This window comes from Camelus bactrianus, chromosome 27 (genome assembly GCF_048773025.1).
Source record: "Camelus bactrianus isolate YW-2024 breed Bactrian camel chromosome 27, ASM4877302v1, whole genome shotgun sequence".
Classification (NCBI taxonomy): Eukaryota; Metazoa; Chordata; class Mammalia; order Artiodactyla; family Camelidae; genus Camelus; species Camelus bactrianus.
The window spans coordinates 15519150-15538945 of record NC_133565.1 but is presented as its reverse complement, the minus strand read 5'-3'; the positions used below and the strand labels follow the sequence as shown (position 1 = coordinate 15538945).

Sequence of the window (19796 nt, the reverse complement as noted above, 5' to 3'; positions counted from 1 at the left end):
GTGGAATCTAAAAAAAAAAAAAAAAAGACAAATGAACTTATTTATAAAACAGAAACAGACTCACAAACATAGAAAACAAACTTATTGTTACCAGAGGGGAAGGGCGTGGGAAGTTCAAATTGGGAGTTCAAGATTTGCAGATACTGACTGGTGTATATAAAATAGATAAACAAGTTTATACTGTATAGCACAGGGAACTATATTCAGTATCTTGTGGTAGCTTACCGTGAAAAAGAATATGAAAACGAATATATGTATTCATGTATGACTGAAGCACTGTGGTGTATGCCAGAAATTGACATAACATTGTAAACTGACATTCCTAAATTAAAAAAAAAAAGTAAAAGATTTTTTTTAAAAAAAAGTATATACAATAAGATCCCATTGGTAAAAATGTGTGTGTAGAGAAATAGAAATTGCCTGGAAGGACTCCCAAGAAATTCTTACTGTGGCCACCTCTGTGGCAGGTCCTGGGGCACAAATGGGGTGAGGGGAGGTGAAAACTTTCTTCTTTAATTTAAACATATCTGTGTATAATTATTTTAGAAATATTTCTATGAGACAATATTTCTTCTGTACTTAAAAAAGAAATGAATCGGGCTCCCCTGGCAGTTAAGTGTCCCCATCTCCTCCCTAGCTTAGTCCAGCTGGGAGCCTAAGCCCACATGCGGCGGCTGCTGGACAGCATCACCGCCGCCCTCCTTTGCCCACCAGGGTGAGCGTTGTCAGCGAAATGTAGTCAGAACCAGATTGGCTGGCAGTTCTTTGCTCACCGAATGGAGCAGCAGCAGCTCCACGCCTGGCTCGGTGGCCAGGAGACGGGGGATGGAGAGGCAGAGAGGCAGCAGGTGTGGCTCCTACCCTCCAGCGTCTCCCACATCCTCCCAGTCTTTTCACCCAACAGCAAATCATCCCTGCCCCTGCCCTGCCCAGTTTCCCTCTCTAGGCCAAATAGGGCTGCCCGGGGGTCCAGCTGGGTAGGGTTCCCACCGGGCAGCCAACCTCCTGCACAAGAAGTGGCTTTTGTGACCCAGGGATTGCTCACCAGGCGGGCATCTCCATAACAGGGGTACTTCCCATTGAGGGCCTCCTGCTGTGCCGGCTGTCAGAGCCACATCTCAAGCCCACAAGTGATGGCTGGCCTCTGGCAGGGCGGTCTGCCTCTGCTGCTCCCCCAGGGAAGGTCCTTGTCATGAGGGTCTATCCCACACCTCGTTCAGGCCATCCCCCAAGAGCTGGCTGTGTTTTCAAATGCACTTTCACCTTAGTTTTGGACAAATGGCTTCAGCCCTGGATGAGCCCAGCTCTGCCTCCTGCTGGCCGTCTGGCTCTAGGCCCCCTGTATGCACTGGGCTCTGAGAGTCTTCCAGCTCTAAACTGGTGGTGCCAGCCCAAGGCAAGTGCCTGCCTTGTGCTGGGCCAAGCCCGCCTCTAGCAGTGCGGCGGATGACAGGACAGACCCTTCAGGTACACGCGGGAGGTGTGGTGAATGGTCCTTTGGTTGCTTTACAGCAAAGCTATAGTCTCCCTACCCCCTGGGGGCCTCAGGCTTAGGGTGTGTTTCCCGAGAACTGGCTCCCTCCCACCCCGAAGTTCAGCTTTGCTATTTCCCTAATTCTCCGAGGTTCCCTCAGATTACATCGAAGGGTCACACAGAAACCACCTCCCCTTGGTCCCCTGAGCTGGACCAGCCTGCTGCTGGGAGGGACAGGTGAGGAGCCAGCTCCACCACTAGTCAGCTGTGTGGCCGTGGGCGAACCCCTGGGCCTTCGAAGGCTCCATTCCACTCCTGTATGAGGAGGGCTCGGGCCAGGAATCCAGCTGTGTCAAGGTCTGATCTGAGAGGGGATGCTGGAGAGGCCAGGGGAGTGAGGAGGCGGCATCCAGGCACAGATGCCTGGGCAGAGAGGCAGGGGCCCGGGTCATGGCAGCACTCTTGCCGACCCGGTTTGTCCAGAACATTTTGGCCACTTTGGGGCCATATCTGGCCACATCCGAGGTTTAATCTGGTCTGGTTTTTATCCTGAAGGTTGGAAAGCTGGTTAAAGAAGCCGCCTCCCGGAGCAACCTGAAGAGGGTAACACTGGAGCTTGGGGGAAAAAACCCCTGTATCGTGTGTGCTGATGCCGACCGTGAGTCTCTCCCCTTCTGGGCGTCGCTGGGGCTTTAGGCGATCCAAAAACCTTTCCTTGCCCAGATCAGAACCAACTGAGAAAGACATACACACATACATGCAGATACACACATACACGCAGACAAACACACACACACATACACACAATGGGGATGTTTTCCACCTTGGGTCATCCTGCCATAAATAACTGGCAGATAGAGACCCTCACGCCAGCATCTTCTGCTGGCAGACAGCTGTGGTGGAGGAGGACATGTTTTACATGGTAGCCAGAGAGGCTGCCTGTTTCTGTCATTCAAGTTTAAGTTTGCCTTCCCCGTCCTTGCACAGCTAGGGCCATGACAAGCAGGTCTGGGGTCTTCTCCAGGGCCCCCTGTGCAGAGGGAAGGCCAAGAGAAGGAGGAGCAGGGCAGTGCCCCCGCTCACAGGCATTCAGTGCTCTCCCCTCTGAGTCAGTACTTCCTATGGGACTTGCAGAATTGAGGGGTTTCTTCCTTCTTCATCTCAGACCTGGTAAATCAGAGGCCAGCATTGGCTGACCCTTAAAAATATCCCACTGGCCTGAGTACTGTCTCTCGTTCCATCACCTCTTCCCTGGGAAAGCAACCATGCCCAGCAGCTTGCGGGTGGTCTGTGTCTTGCTAGAGCCTTAGGACACAATATTAAAATAGATGCTATTCTGTGTCCAGGAGAGAGAAGAAAGGGTCACACTGGGTATTCACTGGCCTGCTAACAGGTCAGCTGTCAAAAGGTATGGCTTCCCAAGTTCCCTGAAGCACCTGTGCCTTAAATAACAGAACCCCCACCTGCCCACTGGTGCCAGGAATCACTTTCATGGAGTACAAAGTCTTCCATTCCACACTCAGATAAGGTTGGAATTGCAAATATCCCTGGGAAAAATGACCCTTGCACAATTTCTCACTAAGGTGTAAATGACTGATATCGGTTCTTCTCCTTGAAGCTGGCATTCAATGGGAGAGAGGACTGGATGAGAAAACAAGTGCCAGGGAAGGAAAGGGAGGCTGGGTGGGAAAATGGACCGCTCATTTTTTGCTTAAGTTGGTGTTCCCTAATAGAAGCGTCATCAGTATTGCTAATGGTCTCTGGAGCCACATGGAGCAGTTCTGGGTGTGGCCCCTGTGTCACCCACATCTGGAGTTCCGAACCCCAACCCCAAAGAGCCAGGATTCCGGTTTTGCATTCTTGTGCCTCCGTATCTGGGTGCCCCTTCTACACCTCAGCTCTTTCCCTCCCAGCGAGGGAAACTGCAGCTAAAATACAGGACTCCTGTCCAAGGGTCAGTTTGACAAGGATCATAAACACCCTCTGTAGCCATCTCCTACTCCTCAGCTGGGCAGGGCCATCCCACAAAATTAAATCCTGACATAAACTGGCATCTCAGGCATGATATCAACAGTAACACGCCACCATCCCCCGACACCGCAGCTGCCACCCCCGGCTCCAGTCAGGGTGCAGGAAATGAATTAGTTACTTTGGAGGAGGGGCAGTTTGAAGTTGGCACAGAGAGGATGGGGGGTGCAGGGATGGGCAAGAACCTTGTGATGCTGATCTGCTGTCATAGCGACTTACACAGACGACCTTGCCGGATAACAACGGCCTGGTTCGCAAAGCCAAGGGCAGTGTTCCTCGGAGCCGCCCGTGGAGCAGGGCTGGCTGTTGGTGGATCACCTGTGCACGTGCAAAGGGCCCGTGCTCTTGCTCTTGGTGAAGGAAAGCTGCATTTCTTAAGCTAGCAGTGGCGTTAGGGGACAGGCGGGGCTGAGAAGCCCCTCAATGAATGCAAATGACACCCCACTTAGTGTTCATATCCCTCAAGCACGTCCCCAACCATCTCTCTTCCTAAGCACCCTTCTAGTTCAGTTTGTGTAACTGGTTTTAACTCCGTGTCGGCTCTACAAGGCAGATTCAGCCTTTGTCAGGCAGAATCTGCATCTTTTTTTTAACCCTTATAAGTCATACATAGTGTTGCTACTTAATGAGACCCTTCTTTCACTCAAGGTGGACAGTTTTGGCCCCTTTAAGAATTCTCAGTGGGGAGGGTATAGCTCAAGTGGTGGAGCGCCTGCTTAGCATGCATGAGGTCCTGGGTTCAATCCCCAGTACCTCCTCTAAAAATAAATAAATCTAACTACCTCTCCCCCACCAAAATAAAAATACTTAAATAATACAGTAATAAAAAAAAATTCTCACCAACTGGCTGCCATCAATACTTATCAAAGGTTATTCTATAGAATGTTAGTTTCCAGAAATGGGAGGGGAGGGAATCCATGGACAAGTGAGATGGGGAATGTGACAAGTCCCTGTGCTCGTTAATGCAGTAAGGACACTGAGAAGTCCTGCAGTCAGGGGACCCACTTAACCCCAGACTCGGTGGACCCGAAAATCCGCTCTCTGTTTGGGAAATGCTGAGCGAAATTAATTTCTGAAATGCAGCCATCCCGGGGCCTGTTTTCTCGTGTGGGCAATTAGAGTTGCAGCTGTCGCCAGTCCTGCCCTAACGACTTAATCGCTTCCTCTCCCCCCACCGCCCCCTCCCTCCAGTGGACTTGGCAGTGGAGTGCGCCCATCAGGGAGTGTTCTTCAACCAAGGCCAGTGCTGCACGGCCGCCTCCAGGGTGTTCGTGGAGGAGCAGGTCTACGGCGAGTTTGTCAGGCGGAGCGTGGAGTACGCCAAGAAACGGCCCGTCGGAGACCCCTTCGACGTCAGGACCGAACAGGGGCCCCAGGTAACCTACTGAGGTGTCAGAACCACGGTGCACGTTGCAGGGCTGGACCTGGCAGGCCTCTGGCCCTGGCCCTGTACAGCTCTAGTGCTCTGTGACTCCAGGGTCCCGCTCGAAGCAAGGACCCCCTTGCCAACTTGCCTGGCCACTGGAGGCTTTTGTTCATATGCTGATCAACAGTCCAGTCCTATCAGGTCTTGACAGGGTTATGAAATGGGGATGGTCACATGGAGGCTCTGCTCCTTGCAGCAGATAATGCTGGGCCCTGGCAGAAAGGAGGCATTCCTGGTTCATAAGCCAATGTACCTGTCTGCATCCAGCCAGAGGACCATCCCTTCTCTGAGCCACCAAGGTCCCCAGGAGAGCACCTCGGGCAGAGGCTGTCTTCTCTGGCCGGCCGCCCCGCAGAAGCAGGTTGTAACCCTGGTTGGACGGTATCAGTATGTAGGTGGTCTCAGCCTGGAGGCCCTCGAGCCCACATGTGTTATAGGACAAGGTGACAGTCAGAAACCAAATAATCTCCATGGAAAGGGCTCGGAGGATGGGGCAGTGGGAACACATCTCTGGAGGCCTGGTTTTCAAAGCTAACGTCAGGATGAAAATGCTCATAACCACGAGGTTTAATAACCTCTTTAAAAGGGCACATCCTGTATCACTTTCTTACTAATTATGCACTGCGGCAGATGGATAAATATTTAAAAGACGGCAGCCTGGCCATCCCATGCATTATTGAAATGGAGCTCGACAGCAACCCACTTTGCTTGTAGCCAAAGTCCTGCTCCAGCCAGGAGGTTTCAAATCACATGTCAGGACTCACCCACTGGTGTCTGTCCCAGGAGCTGGCGGCTTCCCCACTGAGTTGGCACCATGTGTTTACTCAGGAAACCATGGATTCTGAGAGCAGGTTTGGCTCTGTGATTTTGTGAAAGCCACAAGCTCCTTCCAAACCTCAGTTTCCTCATCTGGAAAAGAGTAACTGTGAATATTATGAAAATTTCACAGCACCTAATTTATTTAAGGGGAGGGGGAGCATGAAATGGCAGGCTCCCCAGTCTGGATGGCCACATCGATTGGGTCTTACTTGACCATTCTGTGGAAACACCCTGGCTGGGGAGGAGGGAGGACCACATAGAAAAGGTGTGTTTCTGGCCACGGCGCCCACCCTCGCCTTGGCCCAGCCCACATGCTCTACGGCTCTGATGCCATGTGACCCTGGTGGAGAGAAACATTTCCGCTTGTGGCCAACACTCCCCATCCCGCCAGGACTCAGCTCCAAACCCAGCGGCCAGTGACAAAAAGTTGTCTAGTGGCCTTGGTTGGAATTCAGGTTTGCATACAAACATGACCACAAGTCATTATCAAATCTGCTGTGATTGTAAAACTAATCTGGAATCTGTGGGAAATATGTGAGCTGATCTCGTATGAAGGAATCTCTTCTGCTCCATCAGTCATTTGTAAGTCTCTTTCCAAGGCGTCAGGCTTGACTTCTGAAGCCAGATATAGGAATCTCTTCCAAGAGAACAGATCCAGGCAGAACGGTGTTGATTTCATCAGTGCTTTTGATGCAGCTGCTGAACGTCCTTTTGAAAATTCACTTAAGCCTTCTAACCTCAGCATGTTATTCTAGGATTCTGTTGGGGTTTTTTTTTTTTCCCCCTCTCAAAGTGCTTTGTCATCTACGTTAATAAGATTCTACTCTGAGAGGATTTACAGCTGTCTAAATAGTCCTGTCTGTCTCATGCCTGTAAAACAGTGAGCTGACCTAGATCGGAGTCCACTACAGGCAGTTGATGATCAGAATGCCCCAAAATCATTCAAGTTTATTTGGCAACGGAGCAAAGAGGCGCTCAGACTTCGTGCACGCCACCTGGCAGGGGGCCGAGTCCCGCATCCTATTGGGCAGAGCCACGCGCAGCCTTTGGCCATCCTCGGGCCGTGTTTCTGTGGCTCTGGTGCCCCTCGGCCGTCACTTTCCGGCAGGTTCTTCTCCTGCACTGTGAGGCACCAGCTGACATTCATGGAGGATTATTAGATTTAAACAATGTGTTCACAGGGACTTGCCAGGGAGAGTTGAGTCTGGGCGGGTAGCGTTTCCATGGGGACCCAGCACAGCCTGCGGGGCAGAGCATGGTCAGCGGTCACTCAGAGCCTGTAGTTAGATAAAGCCGCACTAGCCTCCTGGCCTCCGGGGAGGAGGAAAGAATAATCCTGGCACTTTTAACCCAGGACTTGGTTCACCCGGAGGGAAGTTGAGGGAACCCTGAGATATTACTGGATCAGTTGCAGTTGGAATTGCTTTTTTAGGTGGGAGCACATACATATGGTCAAAACCCAAAACACATATAAAGGGTCAATAGTGAAAAATTCCCTTCCATTCATTCACAGGCGTGGTTACCCATCCCTCTATGGGAACCTTAGGTTCTTAGTTCTTAGAAGAAATTTCTCCAGCATTTCTTTAAGTAGATACAAGCAAGAATGAAGATGTATTCTGATTTCCCTTGTTTTTACGCAAAATGTCTATACACAGAGCTGTTGTGCACCTTGATTTTTGTCCACTAACAAGAAACTTTTGAAGAGCTTTCCATAGCAAACCATAGGAACCTGCCTTGCTCTTTTTTTAATAGGTACTTAGAATTCCACTGTATGAATCCACTAGAATTCCAGTAACACGTTCTGATGAGGGCGTGTGTGGTTGTGCACGGTGCCGCAGAGTATGTCATTCCACATACATGCGAGAATATCCATGGGTCAGATTCCCCAAGTGGGTTTGCTGAGTGGGAGCACCTTTGTAATTTCTGTAGGTGTTGCCAGATTACCTTCCAAGAGGATGAACCAAGTTATGTTCCTACAAGCCTCCAACCTTACTAATAGAATGTGGAGTTTTGCCTAGCTGATAGTTCAAAATGGTATCTCATTTGTTTTTAACATGTGTGTAGCTCTTATAAGGCAAAAAATCTTATAATATGTTTAAAGGCCATTTGTATTTCCTTTTCTATCAACTGTACATGTAGTTTGCATATTTTTCTCTTGTATAACAGGTCATTTTTTTCAGTTTTCAATATTTTTAAAAATTTATTGATCATTTTTAAAACCACTTCTAAGCACTTTTTACATACTAGAGATTAGCTCTATTTCTGTGGTATGACTTGTCAGTTTTTTCCCATTTGTTGTTTTGCCCTTTGCCTTTGCATATGATGTTTTTGCCTTTTTTTTTTTTTTTTTACATACTCACATTTATCAATCTTTCCTTTTTGGCTTCTGGATTTTAAGCCATAAAAAGGCCCTCAGCGCTCTAAATTCATGGAGGGGTTCTCTCAGATGAGAGAATTTGGAAGCTTTTATGCTTTCATTTCTCATGGTTAAGTCTTTGATCTGTTTGGATTCTATCCTAATAAAAGATGTGAAGAATGGATCCAACAGTTGTATTTTAACACTGGATCCACATTTTATGAGATGAAGGTCAAGGGGCGTACTTGGTTTGTGCCAGCCTTTCTGAGAAAGCCAGCCTGCTCCTCTGGGACAGTCATCCAAATGTGGCACTGAAGTTAAATTTGCTTTTAAAAAAGTTTTTCTGTCTGAAAATCTCAGCTACAGCAAACCTATCAAAGAATAGGCCTCCTATGGATTGGGGAGAAGGACCATTTCAGGTGGAGAGAGCGCTTCCCGCCTAGAGCACAGTCTCCCAGAGAGGTGCCCTTTGACAGCTGGTTGAGTACCATGTCCACAAGCTGGGTGTTGGACTGGTGGCACTGGGCACAATACAGCCTGGGAGACCCCTGGACAATGTGGCAGAAAGTGGAGCCCTTCTGATGAGCTGGCTCTCCACCAACCAGGGGACAGCCCCTCCACCCCACCTCGAGCCTCACTCTATTCTGTTTCCAGAAGGGCTTCTCACTACTCCTCTGCACCATGGACAGAGAATTCCAGTAACTGTCACCCTGGTGCCCTGTGAGCATGGTACAGTCTTGCCAGATAAAATACATGACACCTAGTTGGAGTTGAAGTTCAAATAAACATGAATATGTTTTTAGCATAAGTGTCTCCCAAGCATTGTTTGGGATGTGCTTATGCTTTGAAAAAAATCACTTGTTTTTTTTTAATTTAAATTTAACTGGGCTTGCTATAGTTTTATTTGCTAAATCTGGCAAGCCTAGCAGGATGCAAGAGTTAAGAGAGCAAAGAATGGGACCACTTCAGATCTCCCATGGATTTGCTTGACAGCTTGGAATGGGTCAGACGTGTGATTAAACCCCACACCTGGAGAGGGTAAGGAAAGCCCATCTCTCCTGCTCCAAAGAGCCCAGATTTGTGCATTAGAGGAATGTTTGCATACAAGGCACATCTGTTCTGTGAATTATGTCTCAGCCAGAATATCAGGGGTAGGACAGCTGATCACACAGGTGGCCGTTGGACACAAAAGCTGATGGCCATGGCCCCGAAGGAAACCAGGGTTACCTCTCACTGTTTTGCAGATTGACCAAAAGCAGTTCGACAAAATCCTGGATCTGATCGAGAGTGGGAAGAAGGAGGGAGCCAGGCTGGAATGCGGGGGCTCAGCCCTGGAAGACGGGGGGCTCTTCATCAAACCGACTGTCTTCTCAGAAGTGACCGACAGCATGCGGATTGCCAAAGAGGAGGTACTGGGGCTGCAGGAAAAATTATGTCCCATGGGGCCTTGGACCAAGCTGGGAGCCCAAGGGCTGAGGGAAAGAATGGTGGGATCTTTCAAACACGAATCTTCTCCAGTACCCGGGGACCCCAGAAGTCTCTGTGAGGGGAGCATTTTCCTTTTTCCTGGGACTTTGCCCCTCTCCTGAGGGGTCCTTTGGGAAGCCGTCCTGCACTTGGGTACCTCAAGCACCGTTAGACGGTGCAGAGTTTGTCCTAACCCCCATTTTCACACGTTACTCACTGCCTCCGGGGAGCAACAGTCTCTTTTCTGTCTTCTAACATGTCCTTGGGTTAGCCGAGGGTGGAGGGCTGTTGCCACCTGGGGCTTTTGCCAGGAATCAAGCCACAAATTCGGGGCCCAAAGCTGCCTTCAGTCCCCCCAAGACCGAACTCAAATGACATGTGTTCATTCCAAAAACTTGTCAGGGCTAGAAGTCTCTCAGAGGTTTTCCATTATGGGCACCCTTGGAAATAGTGGAAATTAAGGAGACACCCCCCCCTTAGGAGTGTAATTCTAACCGTGTCTTTCAGGGCCACTGGTAAGCTGGACGGTCCCAAGTGTTTGGACCCTAGGATGTGGTCTTTTGGGGCACATGAAGTAGTGAATCACTGCCAAAGGCTTCCTGGTTCAGGCCTTTTACAGACTTTCTCCTTGAGATTTTTATGGGTTACTAACTGTTCCATGACAGCATGAGACTCAGCTCTTTAAACCTCCCTATGCAAGCTCTCTGGGAACCAGGGAAGGTGTTTCGGCAGACTGACACCATCTCGCTGGGTTATTGTGCCAAACATTGAATCAGTTATCAGCTCCTCTCAAAATTACCTTTAAATGTTCAGCCTGTAGCTCTTTCTTTTCCTTTCCTTCCCTTTCTTTTCCTTTGCTGTGCTGTAGACTGGGAGGAACACTGTCTCATTATTAGGAAAACATTTTAGGTGACCTTCATTGATAGAAAATGCAGCACCAAGAGGTCAGGGCACACAGCCCTACAGCTGAAAACATCCTTCGCAATAGCTTTTCGAGAAAAACTTCCAAGATTTTGTCTTCTGTGTGTCCCAGTGTGGAGGGAGCTCCTTCAAGGCTCACGGCTGGGGCTTCTCAGAAGCCCTGATGCCAGTGAGAGGGCTTAGACCCAACATATCTTTTGGTTGTTATTTTTAATTTTTGTTTAATTTAATCTTTCCCTTTGGATTTCAGCCATCACACAACTCAAAAACCTTTGGACTTTCTCTCTTCCGTCACCCTTTCTGTTTGCGTGAGCAATTTGGGTGTACAAAAAAGGCACAGGACAGAGGAAAATGCCTGCCCAGAGCATACATGTTTCATTTGAATAGCCTCTCACTGCCATTCTTGCCATCAATCATAGATTTTTGGACCCGTGCAGCCAATCCTGAAGTTCAAAAATATCGAAGAAGTGATAAAAAGAGCAAATAGCCTTGAATACGGACTCACAGCAGCTGTGTTCACGAAAAACCTCGACAAAGCACTGAAGCTGGCTTCCGCATTGGAGTCCGGAACTGTCTGGTGAGTAGAACGTGTGTGCTCGGCTCTCCCGAGAGGCTGTTTCCTTACCCTTCTGTTAACAGAGAGCTTTCAGTCGTGTATCACATGCCAAGCACTGTCTAAGCACTTTGTCCATTCTCATGACCACCTTCTGAGGTGGGGACTGTTGTCACCGCCATTGTACAGAGAAGGAAATCAAGACACAGAGAGGCTGAGTGATTTGCCCGGGGTCACACAGCTAGCCCGCGGCAGAGCAGAGCCAGCCAGCCAGCCGTCCAGCCCTGCTGCCCGTGCTCCTGATTACCGTGTTGTGGCGCCTTCCCTCTGGCTTTATTTCTTATTCTGCTCTTGGGCAAAATATGGATGAAAGTTCCTGCTTCCCCAAGAATTCTGCCTGTCGCATTTTAAAGACATTAGAAGATAAAGAGGAATTGGGCTCAGAGAGGCGGAGTAACAAGCCTGGAAGCAGAAGAACTTTGATGCCAGGAGGGTCTCATTTCAGAGCTAATTCATACTCCCTTCACCGTAATTTTGCTCCTTTTTCTCCCCTTATCATTCCCTTTCTACCCCACTGAGAAACTTTATGCTGAAATATATTCAGATTTTAGTTTCTGGAGGGAAGAATGAGAAGGCAGAGTTAAAACCTCGACAAAAAGTCATCCGCTAGGCGACGCTCTGCACCAAGCGCCCAGTGGTTGGAACGCCCGAGGTCCGCTGGGTCCTCTCCAGGTGACCCTGGGCTTCTCTTTATTTTCTCTCCAGGATCAACTGCTACAACGCCATCTACGCACAGGCTCCATTTGGTGGCTTTAAAATGTCGGGAAACGGCAGAGAACTGTAAGTGCTGCTGTCACTCCACACCGGTCGGCGGGGAGGATAAAAGATGCACAAGACGCGCATGCGCAGGGGGTGGCCTGGCTCCACCCCACTGAGCCCTTCCCTACGCTCCTGTGTGTGGGCGGCCCTCTCCCTGTGGGCTGGTGTGGATCGGGTATCCCCTCTCCTCCTCCTGCTTTTCCCCACCTTCATCCTCCCACCATGCCCCTTCCGACCCCGGGACCAACCCCCCGCCTCACCTTATATGTCCTCCCCTGAACCCATCCCACGTGGATACTTGACATCCGCTTGCTCGCTGCATGAGGACAGGGCAGAGCTGGAAAGTGCACTTTCTGCCAGACAGGGGATGTAATCCCTCAACTCAAACCCTGGCCCTCAGCAAGGAAGATGGGCTCTTTCCCAGGTCGGGCTGTGTCCCTTCTGACCACCAGCGGAGGTCCCAGGGACAAACCGTGGTGACTTGGCTCCTTCTCGGTGCCTCTTTGGAGGCATGCTTTAACACACGCTCCTTCCAACCCGCCACGGACTCCCTTATTGTGCCCTCTGGGAGGATGAGCTTCGTAGGCCTCGACGAATGGGTGGGCCCTCTGTGTCTGGCCCAAGATAAAAGGCCCAGGCCCAGAGCTGGACGGAGTGTCCCAGGGGGTGGGCACGCTGTGGTTTCCAGCCGGATGCTGCCTTCTCTCCCACGTCCTTCTTGGTGGTGCCTGGGGTTTTATTAGCCTTTCTGGACAAACAGCTTATAGGATCCATCTTCCCAGGGGAACCATCTGTGACAAGACACAGGGTCGTTACTGGGACATCTCAAAGGACTCTGAGCTCTTTCTTTTCTTTAAACAGTTTGTGTTATTTATATACAAATGCATCGCCTCATACTTATCTGTACATCTTCCAGTGGGAGCACTCAAGTGCTTCCCCTCGGCGTGGGCCTTCGTGGGGCCTTGGGCAGCTCCCCTTCCAGATTCTTAATAAAGATATTATGGAGGAGCCGGGCTGGCTTTCATCCATAAGCAAATGCCCTTGCCTATTCCCCAGGGAACTGGGTCCCTCCCCCATTTCCGTCCTTCTTTCTGGTCCAGCCCTGGCTCATGGCAAATGGGCCAGAGCCATCTGGATGTCTGAGTAGAGTGTGTCCGCTGGTGTCCCCCTGATTCCGAAGACTGGTTTCCCCCTCAGGGAACCTCAGTAAATTCTTGGCCATGAAGACCTTCTCCAGAAAACTCATGTCCTCTGCCAAGTGGCTTGTTTGTGTTGTGTTCTGTGAGCCTCTTCACACCCACCTGCCCTGCCGAGAGGGACATGAGACCTGGACTGGCTCACCTGGGTTGCCTCCAGGGCCTCCCAGTAGCACTGGCCACACCTGGCATTTGCTGAGCGTGGACTCTGTCTGAGTGCCCTGCGCGTGTTAAGGCACGTCCTCCTTGTAATAGTCCGTGAGATTGTCTGAGTCCCTTCAGGCTGCTGGTACAGGATACCATGGTCTGGACTGGAGTCTGGAAGTCTGAGATCAAGGTGTCTGGTGAGGACCCTTTTTCTGGTTCATAGGTGGCCGTGTTCTCTGTGTTCGCATGCAGTGGAAGGGACGTGGGTGCTCTCTGGGGTTTCCTTTATAAGGACACTAATTCCGATCATGAGGGCTTCTTGCCCTGATCACCTCCTGGAGGCCCCACCTCCTGATTTCTTCACATAAAGGGTTAGGGCTTCGAAATATGAATTTCAGGGGGACACACACGTTTGGTCCATTGCCGGTGGGCACTGCTGCTTTATTCTTAGGCTCTATCTCACAAAAGCCAGATCTGAAATTTGGATATTTGTATTATGCTTTTACTGTGTCAAATTAGTGCTTTGGTTTTAAAGTGATCTTTAAAAGAAAGTTAAGGACATTCTAGAGCCCTAACCACCAATGAAGAGTTAAGTTATCAAGCTTGTCTGTTATTTCTGTTTGTAAGGGAAAGAAATAGGTAGATTGCAGATTAAGGCTAATTGAAGCTGATATTCTTAGCCTCAGATTAAAATGAGGATTTTTTTCCCCCTAGACTTTCTCACGTTATGTCTTACATTTATATATCCAACCATTTCATTCTAAGGATGAGTGTGTAATAAAAGGAGCAAGAAAAAAAGCAAAAAAACCCTCTTTTCCTATGAGGAAACCCAGGGATACCCAGGGAGGTGCTGTGCTGTGCTTTCCCCAGGTCACCCCACCAGTGAGTGACAAAGCTGGGATTGAACCCTTGAACCCACCATGCCACAGGGCCTTGCTCAGCAAGCGTCACGTCTCTGAGCCACCTGGGATGAAGCCAGCCAGAGCACGCATGGTCATTTGTCTCCTCTGTTCTGCTGCTTCAACCAGTCAGGTTGTGACAGCTGGGGGACCCAGAATTCTGCATGGCCCTGCTCCCAGAAGCCAGACACAGTCTTCTCCTGCAGCAAGAACTTCAGTTCCCAAAGCTGATGTCCTTGGATGTTGAAGCTGCAGGAAGGATGCGTGGGGCCCGCCTGACTTCTAGGCTACTGCCTCACACCCAGTATCCCTCACTGCTTTCCTCGCCTTCATTGCCTCCGTCTCCCTCCCAACCTCCCCTACCACCCCAGTGCTTTGGCTCCATGGCACCCCCTGCCCGCGGCAGAACAGGACAGGGAATATTTGCTGCACACGGTCCGAGTGTCATCCTGCTGGTGAGCCGCCATTGGGACTTTTTTTGGATGTCTGTTTTTTTGACCCTTGGCACATATTTTCCAAAAGCTTTTGATAAAGTACTTAAACAGAATTCACAAGGAGCCTGGAAACTGGCTTGAAAACCCATTTCCGCTGTCAGTGGTCTCTAGTTAATGTCTTCATGTTGCAGTAAGTTCCCTTTTTTGATGCTGGAGCCCTGCGCGGTGGATTCCATGGTTATTCCCATCCCCGGCCTCCCAGGCCGGCTGGCTCTCTGCCGCCCACCCACGGGCCCCTCCGGGGATCTGTTCCTGTGCACATCTTGGGATGAAGCCTGCAATTTCTCTTCCTTCTAGGTGCTTTTCTTCATTCTTTGTTTCGCTTTGCAATAAAAGTAACGCAGTCACAAAAAAATCCAGACAGTGGAGACACGTGGAAAGTCAAGGCCCTCCATCCCATTTGGTAGCGGTAACCAGTATTCTGTCGTTGATTTTGTTCACTTGCTCATGCGCTCACTGGCATGTGTTTAGTGAGCACCTTTGATGCACCAGGCACGCTCTAGGCTCTGAGCACACAGCAGTGAACGCTATTATCAGCAGTGCCAACGCCCCGACATTCTGGTGAGGTCCAGTGGGAGAAAAGCTGAGCTCATGGATGGCCTTGAACACCAAGGCAGCCATGACTGGGTGAGAAAAAAAAAGTTAGGTCGAATAAGAGCGGCAAGAACTTGAACTAGGGCAGTGACTGCAGGAATAGAGAGAATGAGGTGAGTCATGCACTTAATCTTACAGGAATGATTTAATACTGGACTTATTAGTTAGGTACTAATTCAGCATGATTTCATCACTTGGTTTGCTTTGCTTTGCTAAGTTGATAAATCATTAACCAGTTTGACTTTTTACAATGCAACACTATGTGCTCACTTTTCAAGGTTATTATACATTTCCTATGCATACAATGGATATAAATGGGTATGGGTTTTTTTTTTATTTTTCCTGTTATCAGATAAAATGGGAACAAAGTACTTTTTGCTCTTAAGAATAGGCTTTGGATATCCTATCCTTTTTATTGGTGGTTTCCTGTGATGGGATTTTGTTGTTTCTAAGGGGGTTTGCTATTACAAACCAGGCTGATGTGGGAGATTGTTTTCAGAAGAAATTCCCCACATTGAGTAATCCACCACATGAAAAGTGGGCTCCCCACTCTTTTGGTTTGCATTTCTTTAATTGTAAGGGATTGAGCATCTTTGTAACACTTACTGGTAGTCTTTTTTTTTTTTTCCTGCAAACTGACTATTCATTTCTTTTGTTGATTTTTCCATCTGGTGTTTGTGGGTTTTTTAATTGGTTTTTAAGAGCTCTTTGTATATATTAAGGAAGACAGCACACTGTTTCTCACACAAGGTTACAAATGCATTTTTTTTCCTAATTTGTCATTTGTCTTCGAATTTTTTAAATTGGAGTTTCTGTTCACAAAAGCTGAATTTAGCATTCTGTGTATGGCTTTTATATTTCATTATGTTTAGAAAAGATTACAGAATAATCACCCATTATCATGGGTTCTTGAACTTTGTTTTAGGAAACTATCAAAGAATCTCAATGACATATTAATAATACAATAATAATATGACTTTCTACCATTCAGTTTTTATCTACTGCATAGTAGATGCTCTATTGAATTAACTCTAATCATGATATCTGTAAGGAGGTGATGATATTCCCATTTTACAGATGATTATATTGAGGCTCAGGGAAGTCAAAAATCTTGCCTAAGCTGCATAGATCTAAACCCATGGTTCTCCAGTTTGAGCCACATCAGAATCCCCTGGCTTGTTGGTCCCCTGGCTGCTAAAACACAAATTTCTGAGCCCCACTCCTAGACTCAGTAGGTATATGAATTTTCTATTACTGCTGAGATAAATTACCTCAGAATTACTGGCTTGAAAAACATGAATTTATCATTTTAGAGTTCTGTAGGATAAATATCTGACATGGCCTCCCTGGGCTAAAGTCAAGGTGTTTGCCAGGCTACATCCCTTTCTGGAGACTCTAAGGAGAGGCTCTGTTTCCTTGCCTTTTCCAGCTTCTAGAGCTTCCCCCGCTCCCTGGCTGGTGGCCCCTTCCTCCATCTTTAAGGCCAACAGTGTTGCATCTCTCGGAACCTGTTTCTGTAGTTTCATTTCCCTCTGACTCTCTTCTCTGGCTTTCCTCTTCCACTTTTAAGGATCCTTGGGGTGACATTGGGCCCACCTAGATAAATTCAGGGTAATCTCTCTATTTTCAGGTCAGCTTATTAGCAATTTTAATTCCACCTGCAACTATAATTCCCCTATGCCGAGTATCCATGGGTTCAGAAGATGAGAATGTGGACACCTTAAGGAGTGGAGGGCATTATTCTGCCTCCCACAGTAAGTCTGGGGGCTGAGAATCTGCATTTCCATCAAGTTGTGCAGTGAAGCTGCTGCCTCTGGTCTGAGAACCCTGCTTTGAGAAACACTGATCTAAAGGATGAGATGGGACTCTGTCTCAAGTCTTGCTAACCACAGAGCCTCGGCGGCCACCGCTGCTTCCACCTCTTTTCCTAAATTCGTACACATTCTTATTCACGTCAGTGTTGAGGAGGCATTTAAATCTATCCAAAGCTGCCTTTCAGTTCTGGGAAGGGCAGCTGCCCTGCGGATGACTTGCGAAGCCCGAGCAGGGTCCCTGGGCTCCACAAGATGGAAAGAAAGGACATACACAGAGACACTAACGCAAACACTGTGGACCCCCTGCGTCCGCTCTGTGCTGCTCCATGCTGGCCTCACTCTTCTTACAGCTGATCTCCAGCTGTGCTCTCCCAGGTCAGCTCCAGGTCCTCCACGTCCCTGCCCCTCAGGGACCCTCTGGCCACATCCCCAGTCAATAGCTTTGGGTCTCTGCCTCTTTTGTCTCTTCAAGTGGCTCCAAATGGCCAGCAAAACTTACAAACCCAGTGTCCTCTGTGCTCACCCCAGCTCACCCCGCTCCTTCACCACGCAGCCCTCTCTATTCTCCGCCACCCAGGGAATTCACCTCTTTTTTTTTTAATCCCCTTCATTCTTTACAGGCAAACTCAGTCCTTCTGAATATTTCAAAAGCATCACACACGCACAACTTGATATTTCACCTTAAGTTACATATCCATGTACTTAAACTTCCTAATGGCCTTAGAGTGCTGGCTATTACTCTGTTAAGTCCTCGCTCTTTGGCCCTTTACACAGACCCCAGACTGCCCAGCGGAGTCCTAGCCTATCAAGCATTAGAACTGAGTTCCCACAGCACGGCTAAGTGTCTGCCCATCTTAAACCTCCCTCTTTTCTGTAATCACAGAGGTGAATATGCGCTGGCTGAATACACAGAAGTGAAAACTGTCACCATCAAACTTGATGACAAGAACCCCTGAAGGAAAGACAGGCTCCTTCCACAAGTATCTGACGGCTGAATGTGGCAGATCAAACTGCAGAGGAAAAACCTACATTTATGCCCTTCCAGGGATACTTTCTTCTGGGGACTTTAAATCTACTGGATCTGAGCAACTTTTATTTTCCTCTCACATTCCTGTTTTATTGACCAATATGTTGTGTGTGAAATTGCAGTCCTGCCTGAGGATGGGACTAGTGGCCATTTCCGGTGTCCCCTGTCCACCAGATCCCAGGGGACAGTGAGGAGGCTCGGGGCATCGCCAGCAGGAAGTGATATTTGAAGTATCGCACAGTCTCTTAAAAATGCTTTGCTGACTCTGACTCCAGTAAGAATTTGGGGGGAAAAAATCCCTGCACATTCTGCAAACGGGGCCCTGTACCTGTGAGTTCCCCAGGGTTACCTGTCCAGAGAACAAGCCCCTCCTACCATTCAGTGGGAAGGAATCGCACTAAGTTAAAAACAAAAACAAAAACAAAAACACAAACGAACAAGATCAGGAGGATCTGACGTGGTGAGCTTTGGGGAAGCCAGCAAGTACCTCGGAGGGGTTTTGAAGGCCTTTGGGTGTAAACAGACGTGGGTCTTCGAGGCCCGCATCTTGACATTGACCATAGGACCAGCTTAAAATCAATACTGCCTTTGGAATGTGACCGAATCAATCTCCCAAAGAGCTTATCTAACACTATGTCATGTTCTACCTTAAACAAGGCACTTTCTTAGGCAGGAAATGTCACTAGCGTCACCATCGCTGTTAAAGACCCAGACACTTCCTAGGATCATTAAGTCCCACATTTTACAAATCAGAGCCACAATTTGCTTTGCCCAATTAGGCATGCCTACCATTATGCATTAATGGTTTTATGATAAACCTGTGTAGTTTTGCTTTTCTCCAGTTTGATTATCAAAATTTTAGACGAGTAAAACATACGCAACTGGGAAGACTGTTGTTATTGATACAGCCCTGGTTTTTCAAAGTCCTGTTTTGAACTTAAGTAGTGGTTAATTAACAAAGAACATCTGGACTCCATGGAGGAACTGGGTCCCCAGCTACAGTGGCCTGAGTATTGCACAAACGAGTTGTGAACTTTTCTTTTCCTCTTTGTGTAGCCGAAGGATGTGCAATTCCGAGTTGTAACTTGGAAAACTGAAAGCCTTCCCATATAGCTTTAAAAAACAAAACCAAACCAAACTTCAATTGTGTTATTCAGATACTTTTACAGTTACTAACTGGTACTTTTCTCATGGTGCTTATGTCTGAGAATGAAGTCGAGGGGCAGCAAGAAAGCAGAGGTCTATGTTAAAACCAGTGTATGTATAAAGAAAGTCATATGTGAAAGGAGGTTCTGATTCTTGTTGGAAATATGCAATAAGCAATCCACCTTCTTCTCTAAATCAGTTAACACTTATCACTTAGACAATCAGTAACTTGTTCAGTCAGGATTTGACTTCATACACTGAATTTTCAGGATTTTTTCTCGAGTAACTATAGACACTAACCTTGATAGTAATACATTAGAGGGTTCTTTATTCTTTCATTGTACAATAATGCCTTTAATATGAAATGCTACATTATTTATAATTGGTATAGTTAATGTATCTTTTTATAGCTGTAAGTAAACAGAGGTGGTGTATTTAACCTTCTGTAATATACTGTATTTAGAAATGGAAATCTATATAGTATTAGATTTCACTTCTTTTAAGGTTGACTCCTGTGGTATGGTTTAAAAATCTATTGGCCTGGGAATTCTGATCCTAACTGCAGATTGTGTTCAACAATGCAACAACCATAAAATAAAATTGGATATTTGAGAAA

General features: G+C 47.9%; 1 protein-coding gene across 3 annotated transcripts in view; it reads left to right on the top strand.

Moving 5' to 3' along the window:
* The window catches only part of ALDH1A3 (aldehyde dehydrogenase 1 family member A3), a 41696-nt gene extending 21900 nt beyond the window's left edge, over window positions 1–19796 (top strand). For 2 of the 3 annotated variants that reach the window (XM_074354348.1, XM_074354346.1), the window contains 7 exons: window positions 2030–2132; window positions 4694–4878; window positions 9348–9512; window positions 10911–11068; window positions 11810–11884; window positions 14897–15002; window positions 16824–17884. In XM_074354348.1, coding sequence (XP_074210449.1) covers window positions 2030–2132; window positions 4694–4878; window positions 9348–9512; window positions 10911–11068; window positions 11810–11884; window positions 14897–15002; window positions 16824–16964 — 933 coding nt within the window. In that variant the 3' untranslated portion in view covers window positions 16965–17884. The other variant, XM_074354347.1, reaches the window with a different exon arrangement.